Source organism: Halichoerus grypus, chromosome 10 (assembly GCF_964656455.1).
Source record: "Halichoerus grypus chromosome 10, mHalGry1.hap1.1, whole genome shotgun sequence".
In the NCBI taxonomy this organism is placed as follows: domain Eukaryota; kingdom Metazoa; phylum Chordata; class Mammalia; order Carnivora; family Phocidae; genus Halichoerus; species Halichoerus grypus.
The window spans coordinates 57,537,531-57,557,924 of NC_135721.1; the positions used below are offsets into that span (position 1 = coordinate 57,537,531).

The 20,394-nt window shown below is 36.0% G+C and overlaps 1 protein-coding gene across 10 annotated transcripts in view; it reads right to left on the reverse strand.

Annotated features, from left to right (window-relative positions):
- The window catches only part of EHBP1 (EH domain binding protein 1), a 416,635-nt gene that overhangs the window by 102,504 nt on the left and 293,737 nt on the right, over positions 1-20,394 (reverse strand). For all 10 annotated transcript variants that reach the window (XM_078056492.1, XM_078056493.1, XM_078056491.1 and 7 more), the window contains one exon: positions 363-541. In XM_078056492.1, the coding sequence (XP_077912618.1) occupies positions 363-541 (179 nt within the window). The remainder of the gene's footprint in view (positions 1-362; positions 542-20,394) is intronic.

The window sequence follows — 20,394 nt, forward strand, 5'->3', positions numbered from 1 at the left end:
CACACATTTCTTTTCTCAAAAAGCAAAGGTATGGGTAATAAACAAAGTCAACTATTTCAGAACACATGTTAAGAAATTATTTGTTTTTCGGGCACCTGGGTGGCTCAGTCGTTAAATGTCTGCCTTCGGCTCAGGTCATGATCCCAGGTCCTGGGATCAAGCCCCGCATCGGGCTCCCTGCTCCGCGGGAAGCCTGATTCTCCCTCTCCCATTCCCCCTGCTTGTGTTCCCTCTCTCGCTGTATCTTCTCTGTCAAATAAATAAATAAAATCTTAAAAAAAAAAAAAAAAGAAATTGTTTTTTTAAAAAACTCTCTATTATTTACAAAATATTTATAGGGAATGGAAAATGTTTCTACTTACATTAAATCTGGTCTAAAGTGGTGTAATATTGCACAAAAAGATAAACCATTTCTCCACGATGTAGTAAAATTGGTGATTTTCACTCCCCGATAGTTTTTTGTAACTTCTTTGCACCATACAAGCAATGACTGACTAGCATTTGGCTTTCGCCCCAAAACAGGACTTGGTATAGGACTCGGCTAGAAAAAAGGAAAAGAGAAAAACATTAAAATAATTTAATGGAAGATGAAAATTAACATTAATTGACCTAACTAGATTATTTAAACCCTTTGATGTCAGTTTAGGTCCTTCAAAACTATCAATTCAAGACAACTATAACCTCCAAGAAGGAGACATGAATCTTAAGTTATTATCTTCAGTTTTAGCCTATGGCATTTGCCTGACAAGAACGTAGATATGCAATATTTTAAACTCATACATAAGAACAAGCCAAGAGCTATACTGATGGAAACATTATATTAAAGTATTTAAATACTTAAGTCTGAATATCTGTGTAACTCTTACACCCTAAGAAATTTTCCCCAAATATAATCATGTACAAATATAGTTCCTTTTTGACTAGATTAAAAATAATGTATTTTGAAGTCTAACTGTAGCACAAATTGTTAGCAGGGGAAAGATCAAAAATGCTAGTTTTTTTAAAATGCAGTGATCATTCATTTTAGATAGCACAGTGATAATCATACTTAGACATTTCTTATATAAATTTAATGATGGCAAAACAGATCTAGAGTTATTAGCAGCAGTCAGGTATTGGTAACAACAGCACACAACAGTATGTAATTTGGATTTGCTCTTTTTAATTATCACTGAGAGCTACTTTTGTAGGTCAGTTAGGGGTGTGTGTGTGTGTTAAATCTTAAGCATATTCTTTGTTTTTCCCCTTGTTAATATACTTAAAACAATGATGACAAAAAAAACCCAAAAACTACATAAGACTTTTATCTTAAACTTTTATTATTCTTAAAAACATGTCACTTTCTTTTACTGAGTAACAATCACATTTTGTGATGGTAACTTTAGAGGCTGGTACAACTGAAAACCATAAAGAAAACTACTAAATGTTTCTGGATTTTAAATTATGCTACCAGGGGCGCCTGGGTGGCTCAGTCGTTAAGCGTCTGCCTTCCGCTCAGGTCATGATCCCAGGGTCCTGGAATCGAGCCCTGCATCAGGCTCTCTGCTCGCCGGGCAGCCTGCCTCTCCCTCTCCCACTCCCCCTGCTGTGTTCCTGCTCTTGCTGTCTCTCTCTCTGTCAAATAAATAAAAAATCTTAAAAAAAAAAATTATGCTATCAGTTAAGAGTGCTGACTATAAACATAAAATAGAGGCCCTCTGAAATAAGGCGAAAGGGGAATAATTATTTACCCCTAATATCACTTAACAAGCAAACCATTCTTGCCACACACCTTACTTAAGAAAGACCAATGATGCCCCCACTTGACAAAAACATGTTAGTGCCAAACAATTAAAATCATCAACTCTGAGGTAATTATAATTATGCATTCACTGCTCCCGTGAAAAAACTACTAAGAAACGCCAAGGATGTAATTTCTTATTTTTTATTGTATTTTTATTAACTGTCAGATTAACAAACTGTTACATAAACAAGCATGAATCTTGCAAAATGCTGTCCTTTATTATTTTTTTTAAAGATTTTATTTATTTATTTGATAGAGAGAGAGGGAACACAAGCAGGGGGAATGGGAGAGGGAGAAGCAGGCTTCCCGCTGAGCAGGGAGCCCGAAGCGGGGCTTGATTCCAGGACCCTGGGATCACGACCCGAGCCGAAGGCAGACGCCCAACGACTGAGCCATCCAGGTGCCCCAACAAAGTGCTGTTCTTTAAGTAATCACCTATACAAAGTAAATGCTGAAAAATTCACAGGCCATAAAATTCAATAAATTTGGATCAATTCTACTTAATATGAAGAAGTAGGTAAAAATGGAATTCCCAATGTAATAAGCTATTTACTTTAGAATAAATAATAGATCTTTTAACCACATCAATTTGACATGTATAAAAATGAACTATTAAATATCTTTTCATCTAATGGTGACTTTCCACTGGGATTTTCAAATTGTTCTAGTCACTTAACCTGGAAGTGGAGTGGAGAATGGTCTACGGATGAGGTAGGGGATCAATGAACTGGGCACAAACACATTTTTTTCCTTAGACTTCCTATTAAAGGATTGTTTTTAATAAAATGTTTTCTTTATCAAATTATATTATTAAGGCATTGACTCATTCCAAGTATGAAGAAGAAGTACATAGGCCAGATAATCTGCAACTATCATTACACTGATTGATTCCAATTATCAGTAGCACATAGATAGGTCATGTACAAAAGTCATTATCACCACCTAGAGTAGCTTTCTGTACTTAAGAAATAGGGAAAATATACCATGTCATTATTATTATGAATATACCCTTGTTTCTAAGAAGGCTCAATATGAAAAGCCTAGAAGAACTAAACTAAATTTTGGATTTACCCTAACATAACACCCTTGAATTAAAAAGATCTTACAGGGATGCTTACTGCACTGCCAAAGCAAAATAAATCATTTGTAATTGAAGAAAAAGTCATTTGTAATTGAAGAAACTTGCTAAAAATACAAGGCCTATAAATGGTCGTATTGGTTGCACAGAAAGAGGACTGAGGTAGAACCACTGTACAATAAATCATCCACTTCAGAACAGCTGATCTTTCATCTAATATTTTGCAGAGGGTCATAAAGAAATAAGCAGTTAAACAAGTTCAGAACTTTCAGGATATTAATGAATGTAATTGCTTGTTTCTTGCTATAGCTGGCTCCCGATGTGGCAGGTTACTTTACTTCTCTATGTCTCCATTTCTTCATCTATAAAAGGTGGATTGTAATGGCGTAAATCTCATGGTGTCACTGTAGTAACAGGACTGCCTCACCATCCTCCCGCCCATTATTGCTCATTACCACTCTCTCCCTTGATCACATTGAACTGTAGTAACCTCTTTGCTGTTCTTTAGATACCCAAGACATAGTCCCACCTTAGCGCCTTTGTACAGACTGTTCCATTTGCCTGCTCTCCTGTCAGATATCTGCATGGTTAACTCCAATGCAACCATCTTCATTATGCCTATTTTAACTACCCTATTTAATAATGCAACTCATCTCCATTGTTCAACCTCAACGCCACACTCCTGACTACCTTACCTTGCTCTATTTTTTCCATAGTACTTACCATCTTCTTATCGTCCATATACTTTTTTTGGTTATAACCAAAATATGATTATTGGTCACGCTTACTGCTTATTACTTTGTCCATTCTCACCAAATAAAAGGGCTATGAAGATACGGATCTTAGTTTGTTTAGTTTATTAACTTATCCAAAGCATCCAGAACAGATCCTGACACATAGCAGGCACTCAATTAATACTATTAAATAAATACTTGGCACGATGTATGGCACATAGAAGCAACTCTGTAAATGTTAATTGCAATTATTATTACTACAACCAATAAATGACCAGCACTTGAATTCCTATTTTTGAGGGTCTTCTGGAAACTTCAAAGGCCATGAATTTCTTCAAGATTAGTGAAAAATACTTTTGAAAACAAAGCTTTAACTAGAAGATAGTCCTGACACTTTACTGCAAAATGGGGCACTTGGAATTCTTGGCAATGCATCTATTTCTATGGGTTTGGTGAAAAATGTTCTGAATGACTGTAATTTAGTGCTTTCCAAAGAAAAGAAGACATCAAAATCTGACCATTAATGGTAGAACCAAACTTTCAGATGTTGGAACAACTCTTTAAAAGCTCTTTATTTTTGCAGGGACTGGATGTATGAGAAGGCATCTTTACTTAACGTACTGGGAAAGTAAAGGACAGATATTACAGTTATCTTTTTTATGCACCAAGAGAGGAAATTTCTAAGAGTCATCCTAATTATAATTATGGTGAGATTAATCAGAATCTGATTGATTTTGATTAACTGATTAACTAGGTGATTCTTCCAGTTCTCTCTCAATCAAGCTACTATATGGATGAAATTGCACCAATCTCAGCTTAACCAAGAACTACAAATCGATGTCAACCATCATGATTATAGAGCCAGTTTTAAGTGCTGACAGTACAGAGGAAATAGGACTTGAAACCACTGTTTCACTTAACAGTTCTATTGTCTAGTATGGATAATTTTAATGTGTTGTTTCTGTTAACATAGTATCTTACATATTAAAGACAGTAAGGCCACCTAGTCACTCTTGCTATCAATGGCGATAGGATTGCTTTCAGAAAACCTGTCGAATAACTTGTTACAAAATTTCCTAAATTTTAATAGCTGCAATTCCATTTTTTCTGCTCTACCTCTCTCACTACAGTTGTTTTCTCTTTGCTCTTTCCCCTTCTTCCACTGATATAAGCACATATATATCCCTCTAGGTATTGCTCTAAATAGTTTTCTCTTTCCACACTTTGAGCTGATTCACTCCCAGGATTTCAACTATCACTTCCATGCAGATGATTCCCAAATATACATTTATAGTTCAAACTATCTCAAGTTGACATTTCCAGCTGGCCGTCCTTCCTGCCATATAAAATTCAAACTCAATATGTTCAAAACCATAATTATAATCTTTCCTTACAACCTGCTTCATCTTCATTCTGTTTACAAATGATACTGCTATTGTCCCAATTATCCAGACTTTGAATCTCAGAATCAGTTTTGACCTCTTCTTTCCCCTATCATCCTTTATTAGTTAATCCATGGGAAATTTTGATCCTATTGTTGTAATCTATCTTCTTTTGCCTAGCTATTGCAAAATCTTCCTAATAGGTCTTCCTTCTTCCAAATTCTCCCTTATCTGATTCATTGCCATAGCAACAATCTTCTTAAAGCACAGGTCAAAGCCTCTCATTACTCATAAACATATAAAATGATGTCAAAATACTTTTGAGCAAAGAATCCCAAATCTTTTTTAACTATCTACTCTCTAGGATGATTCACCATTCTCTGGAATCACTATGCTTTCCTCCCTAGCCCCAGCTCCCCCACTTCCTGTCCTTGATCATACAGATTGTCACCACACTTTGGAGTATCTTCTGTCCCAAGTACAATTGCTACAATTCCACTCTACCTTCAAGATTACGTACAACTGTCACCTTGCACATGAAATCTCTTTCCAACTCCAATTACTAAGGATTTTCGGTATTCCTTTGACTCTCATCTAGAATTTTTACTACAATGTATTATTTCTTCCATCCACAAAAAGACTTATCAATTTTTCATTAATCTATAAAGTATACTCTGAGCACTTACTATGTCCCACAGACAATGTTAAAACCCTTACATGGACTAGCTCATTTAATCTCACTACTCCTTTGAGATAAGTGCTATTATTCCTAATTTCAGTTGAGGAAACTAAAGTTACATAGCTAGAAAGTGAAGGAGTGAGAACCTATACCAAGGTGTTCCCACTCCAGAGCCTGTGCTCTTAAGCAACATGCATTTCACATTTCAAGATAATGCAGTTTTAGGACCTCAGTAGAAACTATAAATTTCTTGAGAAGTTGCCTTAGTCAACTTCTTAAGATGACTGGCTGTCCCATGTATATTAAATTGATTCCAAAAAGGCAATTAAGGCAAACAATTTAAACTCTAGGAGTATTTAGTTAATAAAACCCTTTATCCATTCTTTGGATTTTAGATTATTGGTTGGAACTAGAACTAGAACTATGTAAGTCCAGAGCAGTGAAATATACACTACCATTGCTAAAATAACATTTTGGTCTCCCTATTGCTGATTCTGGGAGCCTTCCCCCAATTATTACAAATTTTTAAAAATTTATTTATTTGAGAGAGAGAAAGAGAGAGTGAGAGAGGGAGAGTGCAAGTAGGGGGAGGGGCAGCAGGAGAGAATCTTCAAGCAGACTTCCTGCTGAGCTGGGAGCCATGCAGGGCTTGATCTCAGGACCCATGAGATCATGAACTGAGTGAAACCAAGAGTCAGATGCTCAACTGACTGAGCCACCCAGGCACCCCCAATTATTACAAATTTTTGAAAACAACTGAGGAAACCGTGGATAAATCTTAATATTTGGTGAGCCCAAAACAACAGCAGTGGTGAAAATAAGAATATTTGTATCTGTAGTGTTTATTCTTTTTCAAAGTGTTTTCATTTAAATAATTTCATTTTATTCTCATAGTAAAATTGAGTTAAGTTTTGTTATTTTGCTACTTAGACAATCAGGAAGATTATGCTGTAATTAAAATAATACTAGGAGGAACTTCTGCTTACATTAAAGCAGGACCACCACCTGAACACAATTTTTAAAAAGCTGAACAAAATGTTTAGAAAACTTTCCAAGATACATCAAACAACTATCCTCAAGCCTAGACCTTGGAGAGACTAGAAAACTAGAGAGTGGGCAAAGCTCTCAGGGATGCTTTTATAATGGCTGTTCTAGAAGAGTGAACTGAGATTCAGAGCTGCACTTATAGTAGACCCCCAAATAGCAATATGCACCCCTCAACCCTCAAAAGTAGAAAAAATAAATAAAAATGAGAACAAAAAATAGTGAAATTGGAAATATGCTTACAATAAGAAGGATCAATAAAGCCAAAAGCTGTTTCTTTGAAATGACAAAATCAATTAAACCTCTGATATGACTGACAAAGAAAAAGAGAGGAAAGCAAATTCCTAGAAAAGTATGGCTTGAAGAAACAAAAAGCCTGGATAGTTTTAGAACTATAAAAAAATTGAATCTGTAATTAAAAACCTTCCTATAGGGTGATGGGCATTAAAAGGAGGGCACTTGATGTAATGAGCACTGGGTGTTATATGCAACTGATGAATCACTAAATTCTATCTCTGAAACTAATAAAAAAACCAAAAACCAAAAAGCCTTCCTATAAACAAAATTCCAGTTGGCTTTAATGACCAGTTCCACCAAACATTCAAGGAATAAGTATCTCCAACATTACACAAATTTTTCCAGGGAATAGGAAAAATGAGTTTATTCCCCAACTCATTTCATGATCCTTGCAAACTTTGATACCAAAACTCAATAGAAAAAGGCAAAATTACAGGAAAAAAACTTATCATGAATATAGAGGCAAAAGTGCTAATAAAATTATTAGCATACTGAACCTAGCAATTTATCAACTGAACAAACTGGACACTTAGCCAAGGAAGGCACATTTGACTTAACATTAGCAAATCTATTGAGGTAACTTGTCAAATTAACAGATTATAGGGGGAAATATGTAGATATAGTCATCTAAATAGATATATAGAAACAGCTAATAAAATGCAATATCCATTTATATTCTATAAAATAGTCCTGGCGAGATGCCTGGGTGGCTCAGTTGGTTGAGTGTCTGCCTTCGGCTCAGGTCATGATCCCAGGGTCCTGGGATCGAGTCCCATGTTGGGCTCCCTGCTCAGCGGGGAGCCTGCTTCTCCCTCTGTCTGCTGGTCCCCCTGCTTGTGCACGTACTCTCTCTCTCTGACAAGTAAATAAATAAATCTTTTAAAAATATGAAGTAGTCTTAGCAAAGTAGTAGTAACAAGATTTCTTAACTGGTAAAATCTTCAGCAAATATCTCAATGGTAAAATATTTAAAGTTTTCCCTTTGAGATTGAGAATCTACCACCACTTTTATTCAACATTGTAATGGAGGTCTTAGCTAGTTTCATAAGGCCAGAAAAAGATATAAGGTTGTAAATAACTGGAAAAGAATCAAAATTATAAAACTGACATTATTTGCAAATGATATAATTAAGTACATAGAAAACCAAAAGAATCTACAGGTAATTTATTAGAATGAATATGAGAATTTAAGGAAATGGCTGGATACAAAAAAAGCAGTGTACAAAACCAACTGCATTCCTATACACCAACAAAAGCAGTTAGAAATTTAAATTTTTAAGACCATTCATGGTGGCATAAAAAACAAATACCAAGGAATAAATCTACAAATAATGCACATACGTGTTATTAAAAAACTATCAAACTTTACTGTGAGAAAATAAAGGAGTCTTAAAGAGAGGGAGAAATATACCATATCCATGGATTAGAAGACACAATTGTAAAAGATAACAATTATTTCCAGAGAGAAAGGGTTAACCTAAAGACCTAAGACTTCCATGAGGAAATGACCTCGAGTTTACCTTCTAGCAACATTCCCATGGAAATATATTGGATTAGATCAATGTGAAAGGTCAAGTTTGTTACCAGGCAACATTATTTATTGTAAAAATGACCCTAGTTCGGTGGACTGCATCTAGATTTGGAAGCTTGTCAATAAACTATAAATGCCTACTGAAATACAAAGGCCACAGCTTCCCTGTGGGATTCCTGTAATCAAATGTGTCCCTTGAGGGATCTAACAGTTATATGTACAGGCTATTACAAGAGTGTGTATCTTATAAACCATAGTGGTCCACACTTACCCATCTTACAAATGAATAGTTCACGGGGAGCTGAATTATGGCACTACAGACCTGATGCTGTAATGCCAACATACTGTATTTCCTGCCCTTCTATAAAGCTAAGTAACCTAGTGCCAAATTATTTAATATACACACACAAAGGGCCTATAATCAGAATGAAAATTTGCTCTATCACATTAGTATTCAGAGAACTGCACAAGGCACTACTACACACTTCTCCCCAGAAAGGCTAAAATTAAAAACTCTTTTAATTAAAATGAAATTAAAATTTTAATGAAATTAAAAATACCAAGTGTTGACAAGGATGTGGAGCAAAGGGAGCTTATACAGAGCTGATGGGAAAACTCTGGCATCATCTATTATGGTAAATCTGAAGATGTGCATATGCTATGACCCAGGAATCCTAGGTTTATAACCTACAGAAATTCATGTTTACACAAGATAGAATACATGTTCAAAAATGTTCACAGACACACTGTTTAAAATTTCCCAGATCTGAAAATAATCCAAATGTTCATCAGCAATAGATCTTATAATTGTGGTCTATTCTGACAGTGAAATACTTCACACACAGAGAGAAAGAGAAAGAGAGACAGAGACAGAAAGAGAGAGGAAGGGAGGAAGGGAGAGCGATTGAGAGAAATACAAAACACATTTAATCCTAAAACATACTATTGAACAAAAGAAAACAGGTACAAAATCATATATACATACCATATGATTCTATTTACATAAAATGAAAAACCAGGCAAACCTAAACTATATTGTTTAAGGATTTGTACTTAAAACTTCTGGAGTGATTTCAAAAATCTAATTCTTTTGGTGTTTACACAGATGTTCACTTAAAATAATTTTCTTAAGCTGCATATTATGTTTTATGTAGTCTTCTGTATATATTTCACATTCATTTCTGTTTTACAGCAAGAAAGTTTAAGAATATTGGAATTGCTGGTATTAAAATGATGAAGTAAAGATGGTGATTTCCCCATTCAATCTGAAAATCACCTAAAGGTAACAACGACAATGAGAAATAAAAGTGAACCGTTTTTCAGCCTGAAGTAGGAGACATAATGTAACCCTGACCTGCAATATATGGGGATGTTCCAACAATAAATCAATAACCAAGCTCCCAAATTACCAGAAGAATCACAAATAAATTTAAAAAAGCAGAACTCATACAGTGCGAAAAGTTTAAAAGAAAAGTAGAAAGCATAATTATAAAATAGGATTTCAGAACCAAGACCAAATATATCTAATAATTATGTAGAATAGAGAGGGTAGAAATAGGCCCACATACAATAGCAGTAGAGAAAAGGATGAACTTAAGGAACTGTATGAAAAGACTGGTGGTAATATTAACAAGTGTTAATCTTGTTATATGTGTAATCAAATATGACAACATTTGGAAGATCTGCATGACCTGGGGAATCAATATTTTCCAATGAACAGTGATGTTACAAAACCATGCATCAACAAAATATCCATTTCAAAATGCAAGATAAACCAAGGTATGATTTCAGATTCCACATGGCAAATATCACTTGTGAATTTTGGTGTAGTATCAAAGAAGACAATCCACAATTATTTTAAAAGTCCATTAAAATTCTTTTTATTCTTCTAACTATAAAATATGTGAGGTCAGATTTTGTTCATATACTTCAACCAAATAGCATATTTACAACAGATTAAATACCAAAACTATCTTCTACTAAGCCAGGCATTAGAGTATGGTAAAAATTTCATTCTTTTTACTAAATTGTTTTTGCTTTGGAAAATATAGTCATTTTTCATAAAAAAAATGTTTATGTTAAAAAATGTAATGGTTTATTATTCTTTTAAATGAATTAATATATTTTTAAATTTTCTCATTTTTAGTTTCTAATATTATAAATATCAATAGGTATAACTCACATAAAAATTCTTTGGAGTCCTAAATAACTTAATTTCTTTTTAAGATTTATTTATTTGAAAGAGAGAGCAAGAGGGAGCGAGAGTGAGAGCGAGAAGGGGAGGGAGAGAGGGTGGGAGAGAGAGAGAGAAAGAGAGAGCACGAGCTAGGGGAGAGGCAGAGGGAGAAGCAGACTCCCTGCTAAGCAGGGAGCCCGATGTGGGGCTCAATCCCAGGACCCCAGCATCATGACCTGAGCCAAAGACAGACACTTAACTGACTGAGCCACTCGGGAGCCCCTTTAATTTTTTTTTTTTTTTTTTGAAAGAGAGAGAGAGAATGAGCGTGAGTGGGGGCAGGGATGGGGAAGGGCAGAGGGAGACTCTTAAGCAGGCTCCACACCCAGCATGGAGCCCAACATGGGGCTCAATCTCATGACCCTGAGATCACTACCTGAGTCAAAAATCAAGAGTTGGATGTTTGACTGAGCCGCCCAGGCACCCCCAAAACATCTGTATTATGGTAAAATACACATAATTTAGTATTTACCATTTTAACCATTTTTAAATGCACAGTTCAGCGGTATTAAGTATATTCCTATTGTTGTGCAACCATCACCACTGTCCATCTCCAGAACACTTTCACCTTGCAGAACCGAAACTCTATACCCATCGAACAATAACTCCCCACTTCCCCTTTCCCACAGCCCCTGGCAACAATTCTACTTTCTGTCTCTATGATTCTGATGACTCTAGGTACCTTATTTAAGTGGAATCATACATATTTATCATTTTGTGACTGGCTTATTTCACTTAGCACAATATCCACAAGGTCACCCATGTTATATATGTCAGAATTTTCTTCCTTTTTAAAACTAAACAATATTCCATTGTACGTACATACCACATTTTGTCTATCCATTCATCTGTTGATGGACACATGGGTTGCTTCCATGTTTTAGCTATTGTGAATAATGCTGCTATAAATGTGAGTGTACAAATATCTCTTCAAGATCCTGCTTTCAAGTCTTTTGGGTACACATCCAGAAGTGAAATTGCTGGATTATATAGTAATTCTATTTTAAACTTTTTGATGAATATCTATAGTGTTTTCCACAGTGGTTGCACCATTTACAGTCCCACCAACAGTGCACAAGAGTCTCAATTTCTCCACATCCTCACCAACACTTGTCATTTTCTTTTTCTTCCTTTCTTTTCTTTCCTTTTTTCCTCCTTCAATAGTAGCCATCCTAATGAATGTGAAGTGGTATCTCACTGTGATTTTGATTTGCATTTCTCTAATGATTAGTGATTTTGAGCATCTTTTCATGTGCTTATTGGTCATTCATATATTTTCTTTGGTGAAATGTCTATTCAAGTCCTTTGTTCATTTGCTTTTTGTTGTTGAGTTTTAGGAGTTCTCTATGTATTCTGAGTATCAGCCCCTCATCAGATATATAACTGGGAAATATCTTCCAATATTATGTAGGTTGCCTTTTCACTCTGTGGACTGTTTCCTTTCACAAGTCCTTTCATGCATATAAGTTTTAAAATTTTCATGAAGTCCAATTTGTCTATTTTTTCTTTGTTACTTGTACCTTTGGTTTTATATCCAAGAATTCACTCTCAAATCCAAACTTGTAAAGCTTCTACCCTATATTCTCTTCTAAGAGTTTTATGGTTTTAGCTCATAGATTCATGTCTTTGATCCATTCTGAATTAATTTTGTATAGGTGCTAGGAAAGGATCTAATTCCATTATTCTGCAAGTTGATATTCAGTTTTTCCAGAACCATTTGTTGAAAAGACTGTACTATCTCCACTGAATGGACTTGGCACCCTTGCTGAAAATCATTTGACCATATATGCAAGGGTTTATATCTGGGCTCTCTATTCAATACCATTGCTCTATATGTCTGTCTTTACATCAGTACCACATTGTTTTGATTACTGTAGCTTTGTAGTAAGTTTTGAAATCAAGAAGTGTGAGCCCTCCAAAATTATTCTTTTTCAAGATTGTTTGGCTATTCAGGGTACCCTGAGATTCCATATGAATTTTAGAGTGGATTTTTCTATTTTTGCAAAAAACTTTTCTAGGATTTTGATGGGGATTGCATTAAATCTGTAGACCATTTTGGGTAGTACTGACATCTTAACAATCTTAGGTCTTCTAATCCATAAACATAGGATGTCTTTCCATTTATTTGTGTCTTCTTTAATTTTTTTTAAAGATTTTATTTATTTGACAGAGAGAGAGAGAGAGAGTGCACAAGTAGGCAAAATGGCAGGCAGAGGGAGAAGCAGGCTCCCCACTGAGCAGGAAGTCTGATGCGGGGCTCGATCCCAGGACTCCAGGATCATGACCTGAGCAGAAGGCAGACGCTTAACTGACTGAGCCACCCAGGCGCCCCACCGTGTCTTCTTTATTTCATCATTGTTTCCTACTTTTCAGTGTACAAGTCTTTCACTTCCTTAGTTAATTCCTAAGTATTTTATTCTTTTTGATACTACTGTAAATGGAATTGTTTTCTTTTTTTTTTAAGATTTTATTTATTTATTTGACAGAGAGAGAGAGAGAGGGCACAAGTAGGCAGAGTGGCAGGCAGATGGAGAGGGAGAAACAGGCTCTCCGCTGAGCAGGGAGCCAGATGTGGGGCTCGATCCCAAGACCCCAGGATCATGACCCGAGCCGAAGGCAGCTGCTTAACGGACTGAGCCACCCAGGCGCCCCTGGAATTGTTTTCTTAAATTCCTTTTCATATTGTTCATTGTTAGTGATAAAAATGCAACTTATTTTTGTGTTCACTCTGTAAACTTTGCTGAGCTCATTTATTCTAGCAATATTTTTTGTGTGGAATCTTTGAGGTTTTTAATCATCTATGCAGAGGGATAATTTTACTTCCTCCAGTCCAGTTTGGATGCCTTTTGTTTCTTTTTCTTGCTTAACTGCTCTAACTAGTACTTCCAGTATTACACTGAATAGAAGTGGAGAGAGTAGGTATCCTTGCATTGTTCCTGATATTAGAGTAAAAGCTTTCAATCTTTCACCATTGAGAATGATTATCAACTGTGAGTTTTTCATATATGGTTTTTATTATCTTGAGGTAACTCCCATCTGTTCCTAGTTTGTTGAGTGTTTTATCATGAAAGGGTATTGAATGTTGTTATATACTTTTTCTGCATTTATTAAGATAATCATACAATATCTACCCTTCATTACGTTAATGTGGGGTTGACTGATTTTCATATGCTGAACCATCCTTGCATTCCAGGAATAAACCCCTCTTGGTCACAATGTGCAATTCTTTTAATATGTTGCTGAATTCAGTTTGCTAGTATGTTGTTATTTGTGCATCAATGTTTAAGAAATACTAGTCAGTAGTTTCCTTTTCTTTTAGTGTCTTTGTCTGGCTTTGTTATTAATGCAATGCTGGCCTTACAGAATAAGTTAGGAAGTGTTCCCTCCTCTTCACTTTTGGGGAAAACTTTGAGGGTGATTTGTGTTTTTTCTTCTTTAGATGTTTGGTTGAATTCACCAGTGAAGCCATAAGGTCTGGGGCTTTACTCTGTTGGGAAATTTTTGATGACTGATTCAAGGTCCTTATGAGTCATAGGTGTATTCAGGTTTTGTGTTTCTTCATGATCCAGTTTTGTAGGTTTTATGTTTCTAGGAATTTATCCATTTCATCTAGGTTATCCACTTTATTGGTATACAGCTGTTCATAGTATTGTCTTATAATTCTTTTTATTTCTGTAGAATTGGTAATAATGTCCTCACTTTCATTTTTGATTGTAGTAATTTGAGTCTTCCCTCTTTTTGTCTCAGTCCTCCTATTTAAAGGTTTGTCAGTTTTGTTGATCTTTCCAAGAACTAACTTTTGGTTTCACCAGTTATCTCTTTTTTCAAAGACTTATTTTTTTAGTAGTGTTAGCTTTACAAAAAATGTAGAGGAAAGCAGAGATTTCTTACATATCCTCTGCCTCCACACATTCATAACCTCTCCCATTATCAACATCTAATGGTACATTTGTTACCAAGAATGTCATCCATCACCTCACATAGTCACCACTTTTTTTTTTTTTTTTTAAGATTTATGTATTTGAAAGAGTGTGCATGAGTGGGGGGAGGGGCAGAGGAAGAGAGAGAATCCCAAGCAGACTCCCACTGAGTGCGGAGCCCAACGTGTGGCTCAATCTCATGACATTGAGATCATGACCTGAGCTGATATTAAGAGTCGGAAAAAAAAAAAAAGTCGGACACTTAACCAATTGAGTTACCAAGGCGCCCCTAGTCACCACTTCTTTATGGGTGGTGAAAACACTTAGGATCTATTCTCTTAGCAAATTTCGAGTATACAACACAATATTTAACCAAAGCTGCCTTCTTGTACATTAGATGACTAGATCTTATTCATACTAGATAAAACTTTGTACCCTTTGACCAACATCTCCCCACTTCCACAGTTTATCTTAGGGTTCACTTTTAGTGTTGTAGATTCTATCAGTTTGGACAAATGTATAATGACATATATCCATCATTATAATATCATACAGAATACTTTCATTCCTCTGTGCTCTGCCTAGTCATACTTCCCCTACACCCTGCTCCTGGCAACCACTGAGCTTTTTTACTGTCTCCCCAGTTTTGCCTTTTCCAGCATGTTATATAGTTGAACCCATGCAGTATATAGCTTTTTCCTGATTGGCTTCATTCACTTAGTAATATGCATTAAGGTCCCTCCATGTCTTTTCACATCTTGATAGCTCATTTCTTTTTTCTTTTTTTTTTTTTTAAAGATTTTATTTATTTATTTGAGAGAGAGAGTGAGAGAGAGAGAGCACATGAGGTGGGGAGGGTCAGAGGGAGAAGCAGACTCCCTGCTGAGCAGGGAGCCCGATGTGGGACTCGATCCCGTGACTCCAGGATCATGACCTGAGCCGAAGGCAGTCGCTCAACCAACTGAGCCACCCAGGCGCCCCTTGATAGCTCATTTCTTTCTAGTGCTGAATCTAGACCTGTTATCTAGTTTATTTACCCATTCATCTACTAAAGGACATTTGGGTTGCTCCAAGTTTTAGCAATTATGAAAAAAGCTGCTATAATCATCCATGTGCAGGTTTTTGTGTGGATATAAGTTTTCTATACCTTTGGGTAAATACCAAGGAGCACAACTGCTGGATCATATGGTAAGTGTTTACATTTTTAAGAAATAGCCAAACTGTCTTCCAAAGCAGCTATATACCATCTTGGATTCCCACCAGCAATGAATTAGAGTTCTTGTGTTCCATATCCTCATCAGCATTGGGTGTTGTCAGTGGTCCTGATTTTGGCCATTCTAATAGGTGTTTAGTGGTATCTCATTGTTTTAATTTGCATTTCCCTGATAACATGTGAGGCGGAGCACCTTTTCATATGCTTATTTGTAATCTTAAATCTTCTTTGGGGGCACCTGGGTGGCTCAGTTGGTTGAGCATCTGCCTTCAGCTCAAGTCATGATATCAGGGTCCTGGGATTGAGCCCAGCATCAGGCTCCCTGCTCAGTGGGGAGTTTGTTTTTCCCTCTCCTTTTGCCTCTCCTCCTGGCTCGTGCTCTCTCTCTCAAGTAAATAAATAAAATCTTAAAAATCAATCAATCAATCAATCTTCTTTGAAGACGTGTCTATAAGGTCATTGGCCCATTTTTTAGTAAGGTTATTTGTCTACTTATTGTGAAGTTTTAATAGTTCTTTGTATCTTTTGGATAATATTTTTTAATCAGATGTGTCTCTTGCAAATATTTTCTTCATTTGTGGCTTGTCTTCCCATTCTCTCCATATACCTTTCATAGAGCAGAGGTTTGTAATTTTAATGAAATCCAGACTATCCATTATTTCTTTCATGGATCATGCTTCTGGTGTGTATCTTAAAAAGGTGTCACCATACCCAAGGACATCTAGGTTTTCTTCTAGGAGTTTTAGAGTTTTGCATTTTATATTTAGGTCTATGATCCATTTTTTTTAAAGATTTTATTTATTTTATTTGACAGAGAGAGACACAGTGAGAGAGAGAACACAGGCAGGGGGAGTGGGAGAGGGAGAAGCAGGCTTCCTGCTGAGCAGGGAGCCTGATGTGGGGCTTGATCCCAGGACCCTGGGATCATGACCTGAGTCGAAGGCAGATGCTTAATGACTGAGCCACCCAGGTGCCCCTCCATTTTGAATTAATTTTTGTAATGGGTACAAGGTCTATGTCTCTATTTATATTTTACATGTGGATGCCTAGTTGTTCTAGCACCATTTTTTCTATTGTTTTTCTATTCTCTATTTCACTTATCTTTGCTTTTATTTTTATCATTTCCTTCCTTCTGCTAGCTTTGGGTTTAATTTGTTCTTTTCCTAGTTCCTTAAGTTGTAAAGTTAGGTTGTTGAATTGAGATCTTTCTTTTCTTCAAAATTCAGTATGCAGGGGCACCTGGGTAGCTCAGTCAGTTAAGCACCCAACTCTTGATCTCAGGTCAGGTCTCAATCTCAGGGTCATGAGTTCAAGCCCCATGTTAGGCTCCAAGCTGGGCATGGAGCCTATGTTAAAAATAAATAAATAAATAAAAGCCTGCTATGCAAAATTCAGTATGCATTTGCCACTTATAATACATCTCCATATACATCTCAATTCAGACAGGTGCTGAACAATTTTGTGTATCTGATGGCTACTGTATGATGAGAAAGCACAGTTATAGACTGGTTTTGCTTTTTTAAATTTTTTTTATCAAAATTGTATATATTTAAGGTTTATATGATGTTTTGATATGCATACACATTGTGAAATAATTACTATAGCCAAGACACTTAGGTTGTTTCCATATTTTGGCTACTGTAAATAATGCATCAATGAACAATGAAGGGCAGATATCTCTTTGAGATACTGATTTCGTTTCCTTTGGATGTATACCTAGAAGTGGGATTGCTGGATCATATGGTAGTTCCATTTTTTAATTTTTTGAGGAACCGCTACACTTTTTCTATAATGGCTGTGTCAATTTAAATTCCCACCAATAGTAATCAAGGATTCCCTTTTCTCCACAGCCTTGCCAACACTTACCATTTTTTTTCTTTGTGATAATAGCCATCCTATCAAGTGTTAAGTGATATCTTACTGTAGTTTTGATTTGTATTTCCTGATCATCAGTGGTGTTGAGCACCTTTTCATATTCCTGTTGGCCACTTGTATGTCTTCTTTGGAAAATTATTTGTTCAGGTCCTCTGCCTTTTTATTTGGGTTATTTGCTTTTTTGCCATTGAGATGTATGAGTTCCTTATGTATTTTAGATATTAATCCCTTATTAGACATATGATTTTGCAAATATTTTAGCCCATTCTGTGGTTGCTTTTTCATTTCTTTTTATTGTTTCCTTTCTTTTGCAGAAGTTTTATGGTTTGATGCAGTCCCATATGTTAATCTTTGGTTTTGTTGACTTTGCTTTGGTGTCATATCCAAAATATCATTGCAAGACTGATGTCAAGAAGATTTTCCCCTAAGTTTTCTTCTAGGACTTTTATGGTTGTATGTTTAAATCTTGAATCTATTTTGTGTTGATTTTTTGTGTATGGTATAAGGGCCCAATTTTATTCTTTTGCATGTGAACACTATTCTAAGCATAATTTATTGAAGAGACTCTTCTTTCCTTTTGTGTATTATTGGCGCTTTTGTAGAAGATCAGATGAATGTGTATGTGTGGGTTGATTTCTGGGCTTTCTCTGATATTCCTTTGGTCTATATGTCTGTTTTTATGCCAGACCATACTGTTTTGATTACTATACCTATGTAATATAATTGGAAATCAAAAAGGGTGATACCTCCAATAATGTTCCTCTCTCTTTTTTTTTTTTTTAAGATTTTATTTATTTATTTGACAGAGACAGAGTCAGCCAGAGAGGGAGCACAAGCAGGGGGAGTGGGAGAGGAAGAAGCAGGCTTCCTGCTGCACAGGGAGCCTGATGTGGGGCTCGATCCCAGGAGCCTGGGTCATGGCCTGAGCCGAAGGCAGACACTTAACGACTGAACCATCCAGGTGCCCCAGTGTTCCTCTTTCTTAAGACTGTTTTGACTATTTGGACTCTTCCATGGTTCCATATGAATTTTAGGATACTTTTTCCTATTTATGTGAAAAATGCCACTGGAATTTTGATAAATGTTGCATTTAATCTGTAGATCACTGTGGATAGTATGGATATATTTTTTAAAGATTTTATTTATTTATTTGACAGAGAGAAAGCACAAGCAGGGGGAGCAGCAGGCAGAGGGAGAGGGAGAAGCAGGTTTCCCACCAAGCAGTGAGCCCTATGTGGGGCTCAATCCCAGGACCCTGGGATCATGACCCGAGCCAAAGGCAGATGCTTAACCGACTGAGCCACCCAGGCACCCTGACAGTATGGATATTTTAACAATATTAATACTTCTAATTCATGAACACAGTATATCTTTCTGTTTGTGTCTTCAATTTACTTCAATGTTTTATCATTTTCAGTGTACAGATCTTTCACCTCCTTTGTTAAATTTTTCCTAATTTTTCTTCTTTTTGATGTTATAAATAGAATTGTTTTCTTGATTTCCTTTTCATATAGTTATTAGTGTAAAGAAACACTACTGATTTTTGTGTGTTGATTTTGTATCCTGTATCCAACTTTCCTGAATTTATTTATTAGTTCTAACAGTTTTTTTAGTGAAGGCTTTAGGGTTTTCTACATATAGGATCATGTCATCTGCCAATAGATAATTTTACTTCTTCCTTTCAGATTGGGTTGCCTTTGTTTACTTTCCTTGCCTGCCTACTCTAAGACTTCTAGTATTATATTGAATAGAAGTGGTGACAGTGGGCATCCCTGCCTTTACCAGATATTAGAGGAAGAGTGTTCAGTTTTTCCCTATTGATTCTGATGTTAGCTATGGGGTTTTCATAAACAGTCTTTATTGTGTTGCAGTAAGTTTCTTTGTATCTATTTTGTTGAGAGTTTTTATCACAAATGAATGGTGCTTTGTCAAATACTTCTTTGCATTTACTGAAATGATCATGTGGTTTTTATCTTTCATTCTGTTTATGTGGAGTAACATATTGATTGTATGTGTATGCTGAACCATCCTTGCATCACAGGAATAAATCACAGTTGGTCATGGTGTATAATCTTTTTTGATGCACTGTTTAATTTGATTGCTAGTATAAATATACAGGATTTTTGCATCACAAAAATTGAACAGAAATATTGGCCTGTACTTTTCTTTTCTTTTTTTTTAAAGATTTTATTTATTTGAGAGAGAGGGAGAGAGAGAAACAGCATGAGAGGGGAGAGGGTCAGAGGGAGAAGCAGGCTCCCCGTTGAGCCGGGACCCGATGTGGGACTCAATCCCAGGACTCCGAGATCATGACCTGAGCTGAAGGCAGTTGCTTAACCAACTAAGCCACCCAGGTGCCCTGTACTTTTCTTTTCTTATGGTGTCTTTGACTTTGGTATCAAAGTGATGCTTGCTGTATCAAATGAGTTTGGAAGTGTTCCCTCTTCTTCTATTTTTTGGAAGGGTTTAAGAATTGGTATTAATTCTTTGAATGTTTGGTGGAATTCACCTATGTAGCCATCTGTTCCTGGGCTTTTTCTTTGTTGGGAGGTTTTTGATTACTTCTTTAATCTCCCTATTTGTTATTAGTCTATTCAGTCTCTCTATTCCTTCTTGGTTTTG